We start from the raw sequence: 16,868 nt of genomic DNA on the forward strand, positions 1-16,868 counted from the left end.
CCCATTTACCGCACGATAATGCCGTTACATACGTATAACGCCATCCTCAGTGACCATGATACCATAAACCCCGCAGTATGGCACATAGTACTCACAACAAGAGTACATTGTAGATCCCAGGTCTTATCTTAAATCAGGTATTTAAGTCCGGTCTTCTAGCCTAGAATATATTCCTGATTCATCGCTATTGCTGTATATCCTAAACATTCCAAACATGGCTCCATCCGCTATGGAAGAAGAAATCCCAATCAAAAAGACGACCATTAAACCGTGGATCCGACCTGCGCCTACTAATGAAAAGCTTGATTGGGCGCCGCTAGTCGAGATTGATCTTTCTCGCTTCGACGAATCCGGCGGAAAAGAAGAGCTTGCAAAGCAGTTATACGATGCCGTGACACGAGTCGGGTTCTGGGTAGTTGTCGGACATGGACTCGACGACGAGCGAATTCTACGCCAATTCAGCATCGGAAATGCGTTTTTCAAAGAGAACATCGAGGAAAAGCGAAGCTTCGAATGCAATTTTGCCGAAGGCGAGTATTTCGGCTACCGTGAAAACTCCAGGTGGATTGGAGACACGGGCGTGAAAGACAATATAGAAATGGTACAAACATATCCATCTACATAACAGGTTAAATCTAGCTAACTTGTGCAGCTCAATATCCCCAAAGCCATTCCTGAATGGGATGACGTTCCTAAACACAGAATCATCCATCAAAACTACGACGAGATTTCCAGCTTCCATCGAGATCTCTTTGACAAGGTTGTCCGCAAGCTGTTTGTCTTGATAGCGATTATCCTGGAATTACCGGAAGACCACCTAGTCCAAGCCCACGCTTATGACAAGCGTTCCGATGACCACTTGCGCTACATGGTCTATAACACGCGCACTCAAGAGGAATGGGATAGGACACAGGCATATACTAAAGGCGGTCACACGGACTTTGGTAGCTTGACGCTGCTCTTCTCACAGAATGTCGCTGGCTTGCAGATCCGGGCTCCGGATGGGGAATGGAAATACGTGAAGCCTGTTGAAGGTGGGATTACGTGCAATGTTGCTGATACGTTATCGTTTCTTACCAATGGCAAGTACTCACTTTAGTTATCTCCAGTTATCCTGGAGATTTGTGCTAATGTATAACCACAGGCCTTCTGAAATCGACTATTCATCGTGTCGTTACTCCTCCCAGAGATCAGATCCATATCCCTCGTCTTGGGTTGCTCTACTTCTGTAGACCAGGTGATAATACCGTGATGAGGACTGTGCCCTCGCCTTTGCTTGAGAGTCTTGGTCTTCTGACTGAAGAAGACAAAAACCAAAGTAACCCTGCACCCACGGGGACTGAGTACGTTCGAGCTCGGGTTCGAGATGTTCATCATAAGACTGTGATTGATCGTCAGGAGAACACTTCGTTTGAGTTCAAAGGACTGAAAGTGCCAAATTATTATCAGTGATAGACTGGCGGTGTTGGGTTGTGAGGATTTAGGCGTAGCAAGTCGTATCTCGTAGCTATCACTGATAATGGTGAGGTGGTGATAGTATCAGGAGTCGAGAAGCAACTAAAAGGTGCAGCCGGTGACCGGTTTTTGTTACTTCTTCGCCTATGCATCACGTTCTCAATATCATACGCGACATCATCTTCAAACAGACTCACGTGGCCTCGACAACTGTACAGGTGATATAAGCATATCAGATAAGTGGAATATTACTGCCTTCTCGCCTGAGGCAGATGATTCCTATCAGCCACAGCCCCGCAGTGAGTCATGTATAGAACTGTAAGAACCTACCTCAATGTATGTTTAAATGGTGGGGAACACAGGGTTGTTGGTGGGTATGATCGTCGCAACTTGACTAACGTGGGGTAGCCTCATGACTGGACTATCTAGCAATTATGCTTGATGAAATACTACTATGTCTCAGTGTGCAAGACTTATCTATTCTATAATTATTTTCTTGGAATATGGTTGGTTTTTCCAGTAAGACATTCAATATTTCGTAACGCGTGCAAAGTATCTAGGTAATTCCAAGAGTGTCAAAAGAGTGTGAGGCTGACAGCCTTGACCCGAAAAGGGCGCATTTCAATATCAAAGACAAAGGAAAATTGGCAAATCGAAACCATCGAGACAAGCTTCTCCACATGAAAAAATGAGTCACAGTAACAACAGCCAATAAAGCGTGCAGTAAAAGGAACAAAAAGTACATGCATAAACACAGCGACTTTCCGCATCTGTCATTGGCCAATGTCCCCACACCTGCATCCTCCTTCGGGGAGAACACCAGTAACGGAGCTTGGCCAAGCCTGCAGATTCTTGCGTACAATCAAAGCAATTGCTCGAGTCACAATCAGGGGTCCGAGACTGGGGAATCCCGCAAGTCCAGAACCCCGAAGTGCACTCGGGTCAAAGATCAAAGCTGGAAAAACAGAAAAGTGAATTTCCGAGGGCGCATCCAGGCAGGCCCTATCAATCCAGATCATCAAAGACTAGGAGGGTATGCCGATAATGTGCTAATTCCACATTACTGGCGAAGACCGTCTTGCGGTCAACTGGGGGGTGGGCAATCAATGCCCATCGCGAGTGAATTGGAGCTTCTTCAAAGCGATTGGGGTGGGATGGGTGTATGGTCATAATCAGATAAACCAGAGTCGAAATACATTGCCAGGTACGTTGCCGAGTACGTCGCCAGGTATACGTTCAACGGTGCTTGGGGGAGACCTCGACGTATCGGCGAGGAGTCTCGTAGTGCCGCTCCACACGCTCCTGTCGGTCGACGCCGTACAAGGAGCCACGGCTGGAGGATGGACGGCTGGGAGAGCCACCGGGCGAGCGGTACATGATGGAAGTAGGGGAGCGAGAAAGGCGAGGGGCCCTCTCAACGAGCTGGTAAGCCTCGGGGGACATGGAGCGAGGACGAGTCTGCTTGCCACTGACCCGGCGAGCTGGGACGGGGTAGGTCCGGTCGTAGCTAGTGGACTGGGTAGACGGGACGACGTGGAAGGGCTTCTGGACGACAACGGCCTTCTCGCGGATGCGCAGGCCTTGTTCGAGGGCTGTGAAAAGCTCGCGGGAGGCGAAGGCGTCCCGGGGCAGCTTCACCCGTGTCGACTTGCCGCTCTCAAAGTCCACAGTAGAGAAGTGCTTGCCGCTTTGGCTGAAGATGTAGTTGCGGAGAGTGCGGGCGCGGGTGTTGCCTGATTCGCAGAGTGCAAGGCCATCCTTGTATGTCTGGACAGCGTGGGAGCAGAAGCGGCAGTGGCTGGCATGACGCTCAAAGTCGTCGACCACCAACTTCTCGTCGTCCTGGAGGTCACGCACGACGGCGAGAGGATCTATTATGTCGATTGGGGCAGGCATTGTGTTGGTTCGGCGTAGTCCAAGTAGACGTCGTGTCAGACTAGGACGGCGAAGAGGTCTTTCTCTCGAAGTTAAGTGAGTCGCGGGGTCAACAGTGTAAGAGGTCGAGCGGTAGGGCGACACCGTGACTGATTTATTGGGGGTCACGCGAAGATAGTATATGATCACCGTATGTAGATGATCGGATGTGAAACCCAAGTGCGACAATGGATAGATGTGAAATGTCAAGTGTATGTCAAATGTGTGTAGACTGAGGAAGATATTCTGAGAAAAGGGAGGGGCACTCGACAGTTATATACTATGCGGGCATCATGCAGGCTCTATAGATGGCGCTCTGGAGCCTGGAGGGTCTGGTGTCCAGTGGGGCCTTAGGGATCTGCAGTACCTCCATAGTACTTAGCGCATGACGCTAGACACACGGGAAATCCATGTACTATTCTTGTCACCTTTATCCTGTATAGTCTGTGGCTAGTGAGGCTGTGCTTTGGCTTCAAAGACCGCCATATTCGCGCCTGTCGTCCCCCTGATTGGCCCAAATCCCCCGTTTGACGGTCAAGTTGGCCATGCACTTCTTCAAGCTATTTCCCACTTCCCTTTTGGTCCCCCGACTCTATTTCCCAAATTATTATTATTATTTTGTAGCCTTATTCCCATGACATCAACCGTCTTACTCGGTAAACTCGTTATATTACGCATGTCATTCACCTGTTTAGTATCGTGTGGCTTATGTTTCTCGTGTTCCTGCGCCATGACAAGGGTCCCGTGCTCCCCCCTGAGAACAGGCCTCAGGTTCGCGTCATTTGCAACCCTTTTGACTTGACACTCAGAAATAGAATCTCAAGATTCAACCAGAGCCAATACACTCAGAAGGAGGTGTTTGATCGCAGGGTTCCCACTCACCCCCTTCCCCACGCTCATAGGCTCCCACAACCGCCGCATTGCGATGAGCGCCTACCGAGACAACTCTGGAACTCCCAAAACCACCTCGCTGGGACACCGATCGCTGTTCTCTCGTTCCATAATTGGAGATCCTCGAGCGTTTCAAATTATCTAAGAATAGTGCGCTAGCTCGGATTGTTTTTTTTTTTTTTTGGACCCCAATATTGCGGATTCGTATCAGCCTCAACTACCCCTCTCAGCGGCAAGCCACGACGTAAACAATAGCTCTCATCCAGTGATTTTTTCACTCTATCCCTAATGAGGGATGACTGCTCAGCCTCAGCCACTAATCTCACTATCTCGGATTCATGATTCGATACACCAGCCACTGATGTCTTCTTTCTCGGAAACTACTTACTCGCAATTTCCTTTTGTCGCTGCGCCGCCGGCACTCAAGCCAAGGGTCCCGATTCGATCATGACCTTGTTTCGATCTCGTTCTATGTCTTCAATTAACGTCGCTTGACGCGCACGTCAGGGTACAATTTCTTCAATGCATTTCGCTCCCTCCCCAGGCATCAGTACGCCACATTGTTGATACCAAGAGGCCCGAGCCTCTGATTGCGCGCGACAACCTCGAAAAGACAGGTTGTTATTCTTGCATTGTACTGTTTCATCAAACGCCGACGCACTGTTTATTCAAGGATTGTTACGATATACCCCTCATGCCAACATATACCCCCCGAGCCATTCATTGTCCTATACTAACCACCGACCAAATCATGACCTAACTAACCCTACTTCAATGGCCAATATCAGCTCCATTATGGCAACGTCTTTCAACAGCCCAGCCGGGCTAGCTCAATCGGTAGAGCGTAAGACTCTTAATCTTAAGGCTGCGGGTTCGACCCCCGCGTTCGGCTATTCCTACAAACACAACTTGAGATTTCTTTTTCTTTTCTTTTTTTTTTTCGCTGTTGAAAATTCTGCTTGAGCCTCCCCGGCTCATACTCGAAGCTGACTGGCTGCTGTAGCCATTGAGGTCCACTAGTGGGTCGGCCAGACGTCGGGATGCTTGACTGACAGGCAAATCAGAAGATAATGTTTTTGCCTGCATGGATATCCTACGCATGACCAAACAAACTGTACGTTGCTAAATCTCAGGCAGTCATGCAGGAGAACTCTTCAACATGTATGACTCGCAAGCTGAAATCCTGGCCATGTGTGGCTTGACTAGGCCCGAGCGCAAGGCAGAGAACGCCTTGTGCAGATAAGGGCTTGACAAGGTTTGTCCTTCAGCTGGACATGGGTCATTGGATATTATACTCCGTAGTGTATGTGGGCATTGACTTCACCTTTCCTGGAAGTAAGCACGCTATGGTTCCATGGATCATCATCATCTCGGGCTTTTGTGGTGAGAACTTGCAAGACAACTGCCAAGATATATATTCCTGAGCTGAATACTACATAAGTGGCTGCACCATCGGGCCGGTTTTATATCGTAATCTTTACTCTACTCACATATACTTACTGATTCTGATCCATCTAGACAGAATATGCCCCCCACTGTTCACCCGGCTTCGGAAGATCCAGGGAGGAGTACAGATCTAGTCCAAGTCTACCATATCCCACCCCAGCATGGCAGCCTATAACGGACTACAACCCCGCGTTGAGAGAAAGACGTCGACAATATTTGCCACCTAGGCTGATTTCAACAGCCTGACAGCTTGTTTCAAGGTTCGCTACCCCTCAATCTAGTTCTTCTGCCTTGGGCATCGCTCTGTCCTTAGGAGTAGAACCAGTATTCGAGTGATTCACATGTTGAATCTTCCAGGTCTTTCTCTCTCTTCATTTCCCCTCTCCCGACTGTCATGGTAGCCTGACCAAAAGGAACCAGGTAGCGTGTTGCGAATCATATCACTGCTGGGAAAGGGGATATGATCCACCATGTGGACGGCAGCCTTGTATATTTGACAATGAATGCCAATTTGGATATAAGGCGTAAAGAGTACAGCGGGCCGCTATGCCTGATTCCTCTTGATAGCCACAAAATTTCGGTGAGGTTCATTATCTACTAAAGGCAGAAACCTCTAAGGATATGTACATAGGCTCACGGATGATAAGAAAAGACGTCGGGGTCACTTAGAGGCTATGTGGCCCCTGTCTATTTGCTCCCAGACTATGTAGTCATAGACCCACACAGGTAGTTTCTTCTCTCTATAGTTCACTAAGATATCCTCTAGAATACTCCGTGGTGCAGTTGAATTACATGAACCCTTGAAAAGTACCTAGGGACGGTGCTTGCAAAGGAAGTGGAAGCTACTCTCCCTCTGGACAGTAAAAGAAAACGAGCATCGATTGTGCGTGCAGATGATGCGTGCAGAGGTTAAATAGGAGTCCGTATAGAAGACGTAAGTAGGAAATGAAAGAAAATGGACAAGGAAATCTTGGGCAAAAGGGAAAGTGCGAAAAGTGCTATCATTATGTTTCCCCTCACGATGCTTGATAAAGTATGGAAACCACCAATACTTCTTCTTTCACTTCCCCCACTTATTCTTCTTCTTTTCCCTTTTCATATGTCTTCCATCTTCCATCTTCCACCCATAAGTTATGCCCTTGCAACCTCTTAAATCTTCTACGCTACCTACGATTATAGAGGATTTCCTCGCTAGAGGAAATGTCCCGCTCCCTCTATATGACGATAGCCCGCTTTGGCGAAGATTCCTGGGGAAACCCGTCGATGAAACAAGAGCAATCACAGACTTCATCTAAGCTACAAGCCTAAGGTTAAAAAATGAGCCGCTAAACTGCCGATGAAGGCAGTCACAGACCTAAAGCCATCGACAATATTAAAGATACTTCCCCTCAAACCAGCCCGCCGCATCGAGGATGAACTCGCTACCCCCGTATCATGGTATATCCCATTTATTCATACTGTTTTATGTCTACATATGCTAACTAAAACAGGATGCTTCTAGCAGATTATATCATTACCTTGCATCAAGCCGGTCACCTCCAAGTGAAACTCTGTTATCTTGAATTGATGTCGACGTGTTGGCCACACTTGCAATGATGAAATGCGGCTCGGCGCGTAACCCCACTGGATCTGTCCACCCTACCAACAGCATGAATCGCCACTGTGAAGGATGACATAAAGTGCCTCGGATTCAATGGGGTAAGTGTTAACTGGATATCACACTAGGTTGACCTACTAACATAATAGATTCCTGGTGGATGTGTGTATATGCCTTGAGCTCCTCGCCCATATCCATTATATGGTCCTATTCTGGGACAGTCCCGGCCTGCCTATCGAGCCCGACCTGCTTCACTCAGCGGGCGTCCTTCTGCGTGGACTGATCCGCGATCTTCTCGCTGCGGTCACTGAGCACCGGCGGGTATGGCACATGGATACTCAAGGCGCCACTCATGTAAGAATACGGTATATTCTAGGGTACATATATTCACTAACCATGCCGCCCTAGGACACGATCCGCGTATACAGCCGTTGACTCCATGCATTTTCAGTTCTGACGCAGTATCAGACGCCCATGTCACATCAAGGACAAACAGACTAGCTCCTGGCGTGGTCTAACCGGGGTATTAAGGGCGACCAAATTCTAGCGGGGGCAGAAGGACACCGATACGAGTTACTCTCGCTCCTTACCTAGACAAACCTGTTCTAGGGTGAGGGAGCGGCAGTAGGAGGCTCTCTCGGAACTGCTGCTCTATCCAGAGACTTTCTTAGTCTACGTGCCCCGTATACCGATCGCATATACCGCGTACTCCACCACCCAATTCGCCGCTATATCGGTGCTTACGGCTTATAGGTGGTGGATCCTCGCTCTGATTTGGGACACCTGACAACTATGACATGGACCTAGTGATATTCGGGGCGAAGAAGCCTGCAACCTACCTGACGGCATGTTCTATTGCCTAGCATACATGGGTAAATGGACCCGAGTTACACTTTATATCCATGAATGGATATACTGGCATATATAGGAATGATCCATCATACAAGGAAACATCGACGCAAAGATGGATGATGAATCCGTGCATGGCGTTGCTAGATAGTTTCGAGTGGGCCTTCATCCATCCTCGAGTGAACAGCCAGGTATAATAAACCCTCGAAGCGTACTGGAGTGTCACTAATGAACCATCCAGTGCATTATCCGAAGGAAAAAATGGCACAAGAAAAAAGTCAAGGTTGTTTCCTTTTATACATGATCTTCGAGATTGCCGCAGCTTCTTCCATCCTGTCGCTTAACGACGACGGTCAACTCAAAGAGCTCACGGAGCGCTCACTGAGCGCACATCGCCGATCTCGAGAGCGAAAGAAGATGGATCAGGAGATATCGCGCATCCTAAATGCCAAAGAAGCTATGATAGTAGCCACCGGCCTGTATTACTACCTGTCTGGTCGAAACCAACCCCAGCGCAAGCGATAGCCTGGAGGTTCCAACATTCATCCACAACCAAGTTAGAGAAATCATCAAAGCCGCCAAGGGTTAAGAATCTCGTCTTCGTCGAGATAGGTTCCGGCTCCGCAATTTGTCAAAGACTCCGATGTACAACAAGCTTATGACGATGACGCAACAATGCAATCCTGCAGAATCACGTCGATCTGATTGTACATCCCAACTGGCGATAAGGCGAGACCAGTACTTCCACCTCTCAAAAGAAGGGTGCGATTTCGGAGACGAGGTATGTCGCTATCCAGCGACCATTCCAAAGCATACGGGATAAGCTGGTAAAGCAAGGCCTGCATTCCTCCGCTGGGGTCTGTGTCATTGTGCTCAAGCGTCCTGGCCTTCTGCAACTTCATCATCGCGATCTCAGGCAGACCATGTCCTCGGTGAGAGGGTTTCTTTTCGTCGTCATCTCTATCGCTGTCATCGTCGACGTTGACGTTAGCGAAGCGAATTGGATTGTTCAGTGATGGGATCGGATTGGTGTCTCCCTCATTATCAGTCTCCATCCATGGATGTTAGCTATACTTATATACAAAGCAAAACGGATCTGAGGCATACATCCTTTTCTACGCCGGATCACCGATCAGCTGGGCGTCACGCAAAGAAGAGATCGTTGCGAGAAGCAGCACCTCGGCCGAATACGTTGCGTTGGATGGAGCAGTCCGCGAGGCAATGTGGCTTCATAAAGTTATGGTGCAAATGGGTATCCGCAAGGAAGGAGATCTTCCCATCACGATCTTCATGGACAGCGATAATGCCTTCACTATTATGAAGAAGGACAACTATGCCAAGGCGACCAAATGGCTGGACGCGAGATATCATTTCGTCCGACATGCTGTGAGATCTGGTATTGTCTCTCTTATGCTACTTCCAAGCGAGGACAGCATCGCGGACGCGCTGACGAAGCCACTTGGACGAGAACGGTTTGAAAAAATGAGAGGATTCATGATGCACAACGAGGAAAAGAAGCATTGAGGTTTACATGCATTGGAAAAACAGCTTTAAAAGCAAGAAAACAGGTGAAAACAACGTTTGAAAAATCGACTAAAACAGGCAGTTTTTACTATGGCAGCCAGAAATGGGAAATTGATACTGGCGCTGGTCATGGTTTCTGCTTTCGGGTTGAGTCCTACGGGGGTGTGTGGTAGAGACCCTATATGTGGGTCTAGGTCCTCACCCTCTGGTAGCTACCTAGATAGTTGTACTGGAAGCTCGCTTCCCTCCCTTCTCAATACAACTCTCTCCATCTGCTTCCTGAGCCTACAACCTGTAGTCTCACCAAAAAGGTAGTATGTAGATTTAAAAAGGTTGTTATAGGTTGGAAATCCCCCGATGAAAACTCTGCTTCGTTGATCTGATCCGGTCGAGGACAGTGTGGGTCCACCCTCGTAGGGCTACGATACTGGAGATACACTAGTGAATACAAGCATCGGAAAATCGGGAAGAAGATAGGTGATAATGAATGTATGGAAAGGAGGCTGTGTATGAGGCCTCCACGAACAAAGAGAATGACAAACTAGAAGAAGGCTCAGTCTGCACACAAAGAGACAAAGACATCCTATGCATGTCAACACTAATCTGCACTCCTAGCCCGCGACTCTGTCTGCACGGGTAATTGTAGATGAAAGTTTGGAACCAAGGGGTGATAACCTGTTGGGCTCTACGCTATGTAGGGACCAAGGAAGCAGAGAGAAGAGAGTCGTATTGGGAAGAGAGAGAGCGAGATCCCATACAAATTATCTAGTTAACTAGTTAGTTAGTTACAAACGAAGGGTTGATACTTAGAGCCCAGGTATCCATACACAACACAGGTTCTTTTGGGAACGAAACAGTGTCGCAGAATGTAGCGAGTGTCCTGGAAGTAATAACGTGAAAGGACGTGGACGACAGGTTACTTTCAGCTAGCTCATTCCAAGAGTGAGGGCCATTTGGTCAGTAGAAGTGAACCAATCACACATTGTCTTTCCCCAGACCCTCTAGGTCCAATGAAAGCTACTGCAGAGACCCGCTCCTACACGATGTGTTGGTGTTTCTTTCTTTCTTTCTTTTTTTTTCTTTCTCAAGTGTCTCTGAGACCGTACGGTTCACAGATTGTTGGGGGATTTTCCATTCGAACAAATATTATGCTTAAGCCTGCCGTCCACATCGGCAAGCCCCTGAGCATTCCGGACCAGTGTGACTTCCCTGAAAAACCCCCGATCAAATACCATTGTTAGTTTTCGCATTTGACTATAGTGGGCGCTGGTTTACGGAGAAGAGTCATAACAAATGGAAGGTTTTCTGGGATGCCGCACGAAATAATCGGTAACGAACAACTAACTGAGCTGAAACAACTACTTACTGGAAGTCGCTACGTAAGACCCTTACAGAAGGGCAGTGGTTTCCAGGAAAAAGAACTAGAACGGGCTATTGGGAGCGTAGTACGTATGGCCGCGGACGTAAATCCGCTTTAGATGTTTTGACGGACTAAGTAAAATCAGCACCGCAGGCCGCCGAGTGCTGACCGAGGAAGGGGGGGGGAAAGATGAAGGATACCTGTATGCTGAGTTTTCCACGCCTGGGCCTTCCTTTTCTGTTTAAAAGTGACGTTTTCCCTAGAATATACCCTTTCTACCCCCCTTTTGCCATGCTAACAATCTGCACTGCCGGAGCTATGGCGGAGGTTATCTCGGTTGCGACTAACAAACACAGGGAAGATCACCCGCTCACAATATTGCTTCACATTTCGCAAACTAATACTCACACGGGTCACGGAGATGTCCGAACACGATGCTAAAGATCGATGTTCTATATAAAAGAATTGAAACGTTCTCATCTTTAGCGCTGTTTTACTTACACAAGCTTTTTGTTATACACTCAAACAGTAATTCGCAATGACGCGATTTTCTCATCTCGCGATACTCTACTTCACTGGCTGTGTGGGTGCAAATTTGGCCTACAGGTCGAGACCTGATCTCGCTGTCCCGGTCTTGAACATTACGATCCCAGCCACAAACGAGACTGCGGATGGGCTTATCTTCCTTACCCCCGAAAGCATCTATGCAGATGGTACCGGCCATGGACCCGCTCAAAGCGGCCCCTATATCTATACTGATAAAGGGGAGATGGTGTGGACCGGATTCGGATACGTTAGTCCCAGAAGTGAGAACTTCCAGGTGCATACCTATAGAGGACAGCAAGTATTGAGCATTTTCGAAGGTTCACACAACTCACCAATGGGGCACGGGCATGGTCACACCACGATCCTCGACAACAAATACCGACTGCTCAAGCAGATCAAAGGCGGAGGACATAAATTGGCCGACCACCATGAGTTTCTATTTTTCAATGATCGCTCTGCTCTGTTCACTGTTTATGATCCTGAAATCCACGATCTAACCGATTACGGAGCGACTTCAGAGGATCAGCAATGGATTCTCGATAACAAGATCCAAAAGGTGGATACCGATACAAACAAGGTCTTGTGGGAATGGAGTTCGCTTGACCATGTTGACCCAGCTGGGACCAACTTGACATTGCAGAGTGGAAACGCGGGACTGGGAGTAAATTCAAGTCAAGTCTGGCATTACTTTTACATGAACGCCTTCGATGTCGACCCGAAGACCAACACCTACTTGTTATCCGCCCGAAGTATGTGCACAATCTTCAAGATAGATGGTAACACCGGCGATATCATCTGGCAACTTGGAGGGAAGCAGTCCGACTTCTCGCTTGGTGAAGGTGTCGACTTCTGCTGGCAACACGACACCAGGATGCATCAAAAATACCTACACCATGAAACAAAAGGATCCAAAGAGATCATTTCTTTCTTTGACAACTCCGCGCATGAGAACCTTGCTGGGGGCCCCGATCTGAGAACCCGTGATTACAGCGCTGGGAAAGTCGTGGAGCTTGACACGAAAAAGCGAAGCGCCAAGTTGATTGCCATGTTTCGGGCGCCGGGCGATCTGTCAGTGAGGTCTCAAGGAAATCTTCAACTTTTGCCGAACGGAAATGCTTTTATCAACTGGGGTTATGAGGGCGCCATGTCTGAGCACAAGCCAGATGGATCAACTATATTCTTCACAAAGCTTGACTCGGGAAGACTTTCTCCCGGCTCAGAGAATTACCGTGCATTCAAGTTTGAATGGCATGCCATTCCCTACGAGGAGCCAGCACTGGCTGCCTTCAAAGAGTCAAATGGGACCTCTATTTATATCAGTTGGAATGGGGATACGGAGACCGCTATCTGGAAGTTCTACGAGCAGAAGAATGGGGAGAGAACCCTACTCGGTCAAGCGAAAAGAAATGGATTCGAAACGACGTTCCGAACGGGGGAAACGCCAGCTCATGTGTCGGCCAAAGCATATGACGCTCACGGGAAATACCTCGTTTCTTCGCCAGTAGTTAAAACCAAAGAGTACCGGTCTAGCCTGTATTATTGAGGTCATGTTGATCGAACATGTAACTGCAATTTATCTTTTAGCTAAATAGGATATGATTTTGCTTTGCGAACCAATTCTGAATAATTAACAATACCCTGGGGGATACATCTGAGAACAATCATTTCTTCCAAGTTATCCCTATGGTGACATGCGGGTGACATGCTGGCAATTGAACACTTGGCTACGGCGCCATGCTCTTCTACCATCTCCGGTACGCAAACCGCTCTCCACCACTTTGTTGCTTTAGCCAAATAACTGCCTGGGGTGCGGGGAATTACTTATGTTCGAGACTGAATACTTCAAAACGACATCAGTTTTACTGACCTTTTTGAACGAAGGAAAAGGAGTGGGAGAAGAAGGCGCTTAGTTGTGGTAGTGTTCTTTTGGATTCTCAGCAGTACAGAAGAACCACACTCGTTTGCTTAATGACTGCCGCATTGCGGATGTATTTTATCCAATCTATGCTGACAAAATATGAACATTAGGCTAACTAGATACAAATTCCGCAAATGAACAGATCGATTGCCTCTTTGATCAAGCTTCTATGCCAGCATTCTTCTATGGTGTAACAATGTTGAAGTTCGGGTCGCCCTTGTCGAGTAAAGATGAAAAAGTGTCAAGTGCAGTCTTGTCACCGTCAATCTTGACACCTGCCTTCTCCAGAGCTTCAGGGTCGGGTCCGTACACCGCGAGCACAGTAAGCTGCTTAGCAGTCCCTGTCAAGGCCACATCGACGTTTCTAGACTGCGAAGCCGTGCTATAAATGAGCGCACCGTTCGACAACCACAGAGTGTAGATAACTTCCGCGTCGGGGACAATAACTTCGATGGTCATTTTCTTATCCCAAGCCTCCGGACCGTTAATCTGAGCTGCAAGAGCATTGAAAAGCATCTCAGGCGTGAGCTGCGACACTAGTTCAGCCGATGCTGACTGTGTAGGCGTTCCAAAACTTCCATTACGCAGCTCTGTCGTTCCAGATATGAAGAAGTTTCTCCAGGGCCCGTTCTCTGCACCATATCCTAACTGCTCGTAGACGTCGGCTAGTAGAGCTCGAGCCTCTGGGTTCTGGGGTTCGGAAAAGACAGCATGGTTCAAAACCTCAGCTGCCCACCGGAGGTCGCCGGCTTCGAATGCCTCGCGCCCGTTTTGAATCGTTTGTCCCATCCCGCCCGCGAGTTGGACGTAGCGCTTGGCCCTCTCAACAGGTGTGTGCTCCCAAAGATGGGCTGGGTTTCCATCAAACCAACCCATGTAGCGCTGGTATATAGCCTTGACATTATGACTTATCGAGCCATAGTAGCCTCGAGCACTCCACGTTTTATCAAGTGCAGGAGGTAGGGTCATCATCTCAGCAATCTCAGGACCATTGTATCCTTTGTTCAGAAGGCGAAGTGTCTGGCCATGAACATAAGCGTACAGGTCGCGCTGGGAAGTGAGAAACTCAACAACTTCCTCAACTCCCCAGGTAGGCCAGTGGTGGGATGCAAAGACAACTTCGGTTTGACCGCCAAACATGTCAATAGTCTCAGTCAAGTGCTTAGCCCAGCTATTCGGGTCGCGGACCTCGGCTCCACGCAACGTCAGAATATTGTGGAATGTGTGAGTGGCGTCCTCAGCAGCACATAATGCTTTGAGTTTGGGAAAGTAGATGAGCATCTCGGCAGGGGCCTCAGTATTCGGTGCCATCTGGAACACCATATCAATGCCGTCAATGGTTCTATTCTCGCCGGTATAGCTGATTTCGTCATTGGGCACGATAAGAGTGATGGTTCCAGTCGGGACACTCTGTCCGAGTCCGGCACCAATCTGACCTTCAGGTCCCCGGCTGAGAGCAGCACCGAACATGTACGCGGAACGTCGGCTCATGGCAGTACCCGCAAAGACGTTTTCCGAGACAGCATGCTCGAGAAAACCCTGAGGTGCAAGGACCTTGATGTCTTTTTTCTCGATATCCTCATCCGTGACAAAGCCTTTAACGCCACCAAAATGGTCAACATGAGGGTGCGTATAGATGATGGCCTTAATGTCCCTTTCAGTTCCACGATGCTCCTGGTAGAGGGCGAGCGCAGCAGCACCGGTTTCCTCCGAAGTGAGAGGGTCAATGATAACAACACCTTCATCGCCCTCTATAAATGTCGTATGTGAGAGGTCAAGCCCTCGTACCTGGTAGATACCTTGTGTGACCAGGTAGAGTCCATCCAGGTGGGTAAGCCGCGACTGGCGCCACAGACTCGGATTAACCGTGTCTGGTGCGTCTTCCTCCAGGAACTTATAGACGTCATTGTTCCACACAACCTCATCTTTGTCATTCTTGATGATGTTGGGTTTGAGGCGGCCCTGGAAGCCCCTCTTCGCATTGACGAAATCTCGCGTATCGTTGAAGGGCAGACTCTGTTGGATTCGCTCCCACTGGTCAATGATGAATTGGCTTGCAGGCTTAGGATGCTCTATATTAAGGGCCGCTTTATCGGGTTTGACCGCTTGCGCGAAGAAGAAAAGCAACAAGATGAGGAGCCATGAGTAATTCGTCTGCGTCATAGTGAAGGACGACTTGTCGAGTTTGCGTGAAGAAAATGAGAATGAGGAAGTAGTGATGTTTCTGTCACAATGGAATGACGGGTTACAGTGGCATATATATAGATACTCGTTGAACGCACCACCAGACATTTGGCCGAACATCTCGGTAGACCTGTTCGCCGAAGCTTCGTAATGCCAAGCTGGCTATCAATCAAATCACGCATCTAGCCATCATCTCCTCATCATTCCGTCGCCAATATCGACCGGCCATGACCTTTCCTATGGATATGCCTAGCATCTGACCCGCGCGATGGATACAGGGAGTAAGCGTGGCTATACATGTTGACGCTGATTTTCCAATCCAGTTTATTGAGAGTATTTACAATAATATGCTTAGTCCATTCTACTGTTATACTGGATAGCAATACTTACCCGACGCATTCGGTAGCCTGTCGTTGGTTCACAACTCCGTTCAGAAAGGATTACAGTAGTCTGCTTTCGGGCTACTTAGGGGTAGACGAGATTCCCTCAGTGTTGGAATGGGCCGGAATGATTCTGGTTCATTGGAGCACACGTTTATAAATTCTCACTATCCAGTCATGGTTTGTTTCACCCACACATCGACCCTCGGTAGACAGGTACTCGATAAATCACTATATAGGGTACGAGTTACCGAAGCTCGGCAACTCCCATAGCTAGTAGGAAATCGAAGAGGGGCCGGACCGAGCCCAGCCTCGGCCCAGAAGCCGAGCGAGAGAACCCCCTTCAGACCCAAGTCATTCACTACTTCAGCCCACCATAACTCGTGGATAGCATATAACCTCGACAATTAGAGAATATCTCCCAGACTTTTAGGCACCACACTTCGAAAATAGTACTAATTTATACGAATAAAGGTACGAAAATTGAATGACACCAACTTCAATGTCTCAATATTATACCACTCTGTGTCAATTACTGCTTGAATCCGCCTCGGCAACTGCAAATCAAGGCTTCAAAATGATCGTGTCCTAATCCTGCCCTCGTTCGCTCGCTAATATCGCTAGAATGAGACTTTTATTCTTCAGGCCTACCGTTAGAAGTTCCGAATTCGGATCGAGGCGATAAATCATCTTTTTTAGCTTAGCCCAAGCCCCTTCAACAGGGTTAAGTTCCGATAAATTCGCAGGCCAATCTAGTACAGGAATGGCATGACCATCAAACCAACTATTTTGCACGGAAATTAG

At 48.2% G+C, this 16,868-nt stretch overlaps 6 protein-coding genes across 6 annotated transcripts; 4 read left to right on the forward strand and 2 right to left on the reverse strand.

The window, feature by feature from the left end:
* Nucleotides 1-214: 214 nt before the first annotated feature.
* Nucleotides 215-1,452, forward strand: N7525_001785 (uncharacterized protein; the record flags this gene model as incomplete). The annotated part of the gene is made up of 3 exons (XM_061212052.1): nucleotides 215-601; nucleotides 653-1,034; nucleotides 1,145-1,452. 3 exons carry the CDS (start codon nucleotides 215-217, stop codon nucleotides 1,450-1,452), a joined length of 1,077 nt encoding a protein of 358 aa, XP_061071278.1.
* Nucleotides 1,453-2,691: 1,239 nt separating this feature from the next.
* On the reverse strand, nucleotides 2,692-3,351 carry N7525_001786 (uncharacterized protein; the record flags this gene model as incomplete). The annotated part of the gene is made up of 1 exon (XM_002557563.1): nucleotides 2,692-3,351. One exon carries the CDS (start codon nucleotides 3,349-3,351, stop codon nucleotides 2,692-2,694), a length of 660 nt encoding a protein of 219 aa, XP_002557609.1.
* Nucleotides 3,352-7,399: 4,048 nt separating this feature from the next.
* Nucleotides 7,400-7,738, forward strand: N7525_001787 (uncharacterized protein; the record flags this gene model as incomplete). The annotated part of the gene is made up of 3 exons (XM_061212053.1): nucleotides 7,400-7,404; nucleotides 7,453-7,657; nucleotides 7,712-7,738. The coding sequence occupies 3 exons, from the start codon at nucleotides 7,400-7,402 to the stop codon at nucleotides 7,736-7,738; spliced, it is 237 nt and encodes a 78-aa protein (XP_061071279.1).
* Nucleotides 7,739-8,452: 714 nt separating this feature from the next.
* N7525_001788 (uncharacterized protein) lies at nucleotides 8,453-8,677 on the forward strand (the record flags this gene model as incomplete). The annotated part of the gene is made up of 1 exon (XM_061212054.1): nucleotides 8,453-8,677. The coding sequence occupies one exon, from the start codon at nucleotides 8,453-8,455 to the stop codon at nucleotides 8,675-8,677; it is 225 nt and encodes a 74-aa protein (XP_061071280.1).
* Nucleotides 8,678-11,574: 2,897 nt separating this feature from the next.
* On the forward strand, nucleotides 11,575-13,125 carry N7525_001789 (arylsulfotransferase family protein; the record flags this gene model as incomplete). Its single annotated transcript, XM_002557560.1, has 1 exon — nucleotides 11,575-13,125. One exon carries the CDS (start codon nucleotides 11,575-11,577, stop codon nucleotides 13,123-13,125), a length of 1,551 nt encoding a protein of 516 aa, XP_002557606.1.
* Nucleotides 13,126-13,683: 558 nt separating this feature from the next.
* N7525_001790 (alkyl/aryl-sulfatase) lies at nucleotides 13,684-15,663 on the reverse strand (the record flags this gene model as incomplete). The annotated part of the gene is made up of 1 exon (XM_002557559.2): nucleotides 13,684-15,663. The coding sequence occupies one exon, from the start codon at nucleotides 15,661-15,663 to the stop codon at nucleotides 13,684-13,686; it is 1,980 nt and encodes a 659-aa protein (XP_002557605.2).
* Nucleotides 15,664-16,868: the final 1,205 nt, after the last annotated feature.

This window comes from Penicillium rubens (genome assembly GCF_028828025.1).
Source record: "Penicillium rubens strain IBT 27055 chromosome Unknown utg000001l_segment0_segment0, whole genome shotgun sequence".
In the NCBI taxonomy this organism is placed as follows: Eukaryota; Fungi; Ascomycota; class Eurotiomycetes; order Eurotiales; family Aspergillaceae; genus Penicillium; species Penicillium rubens.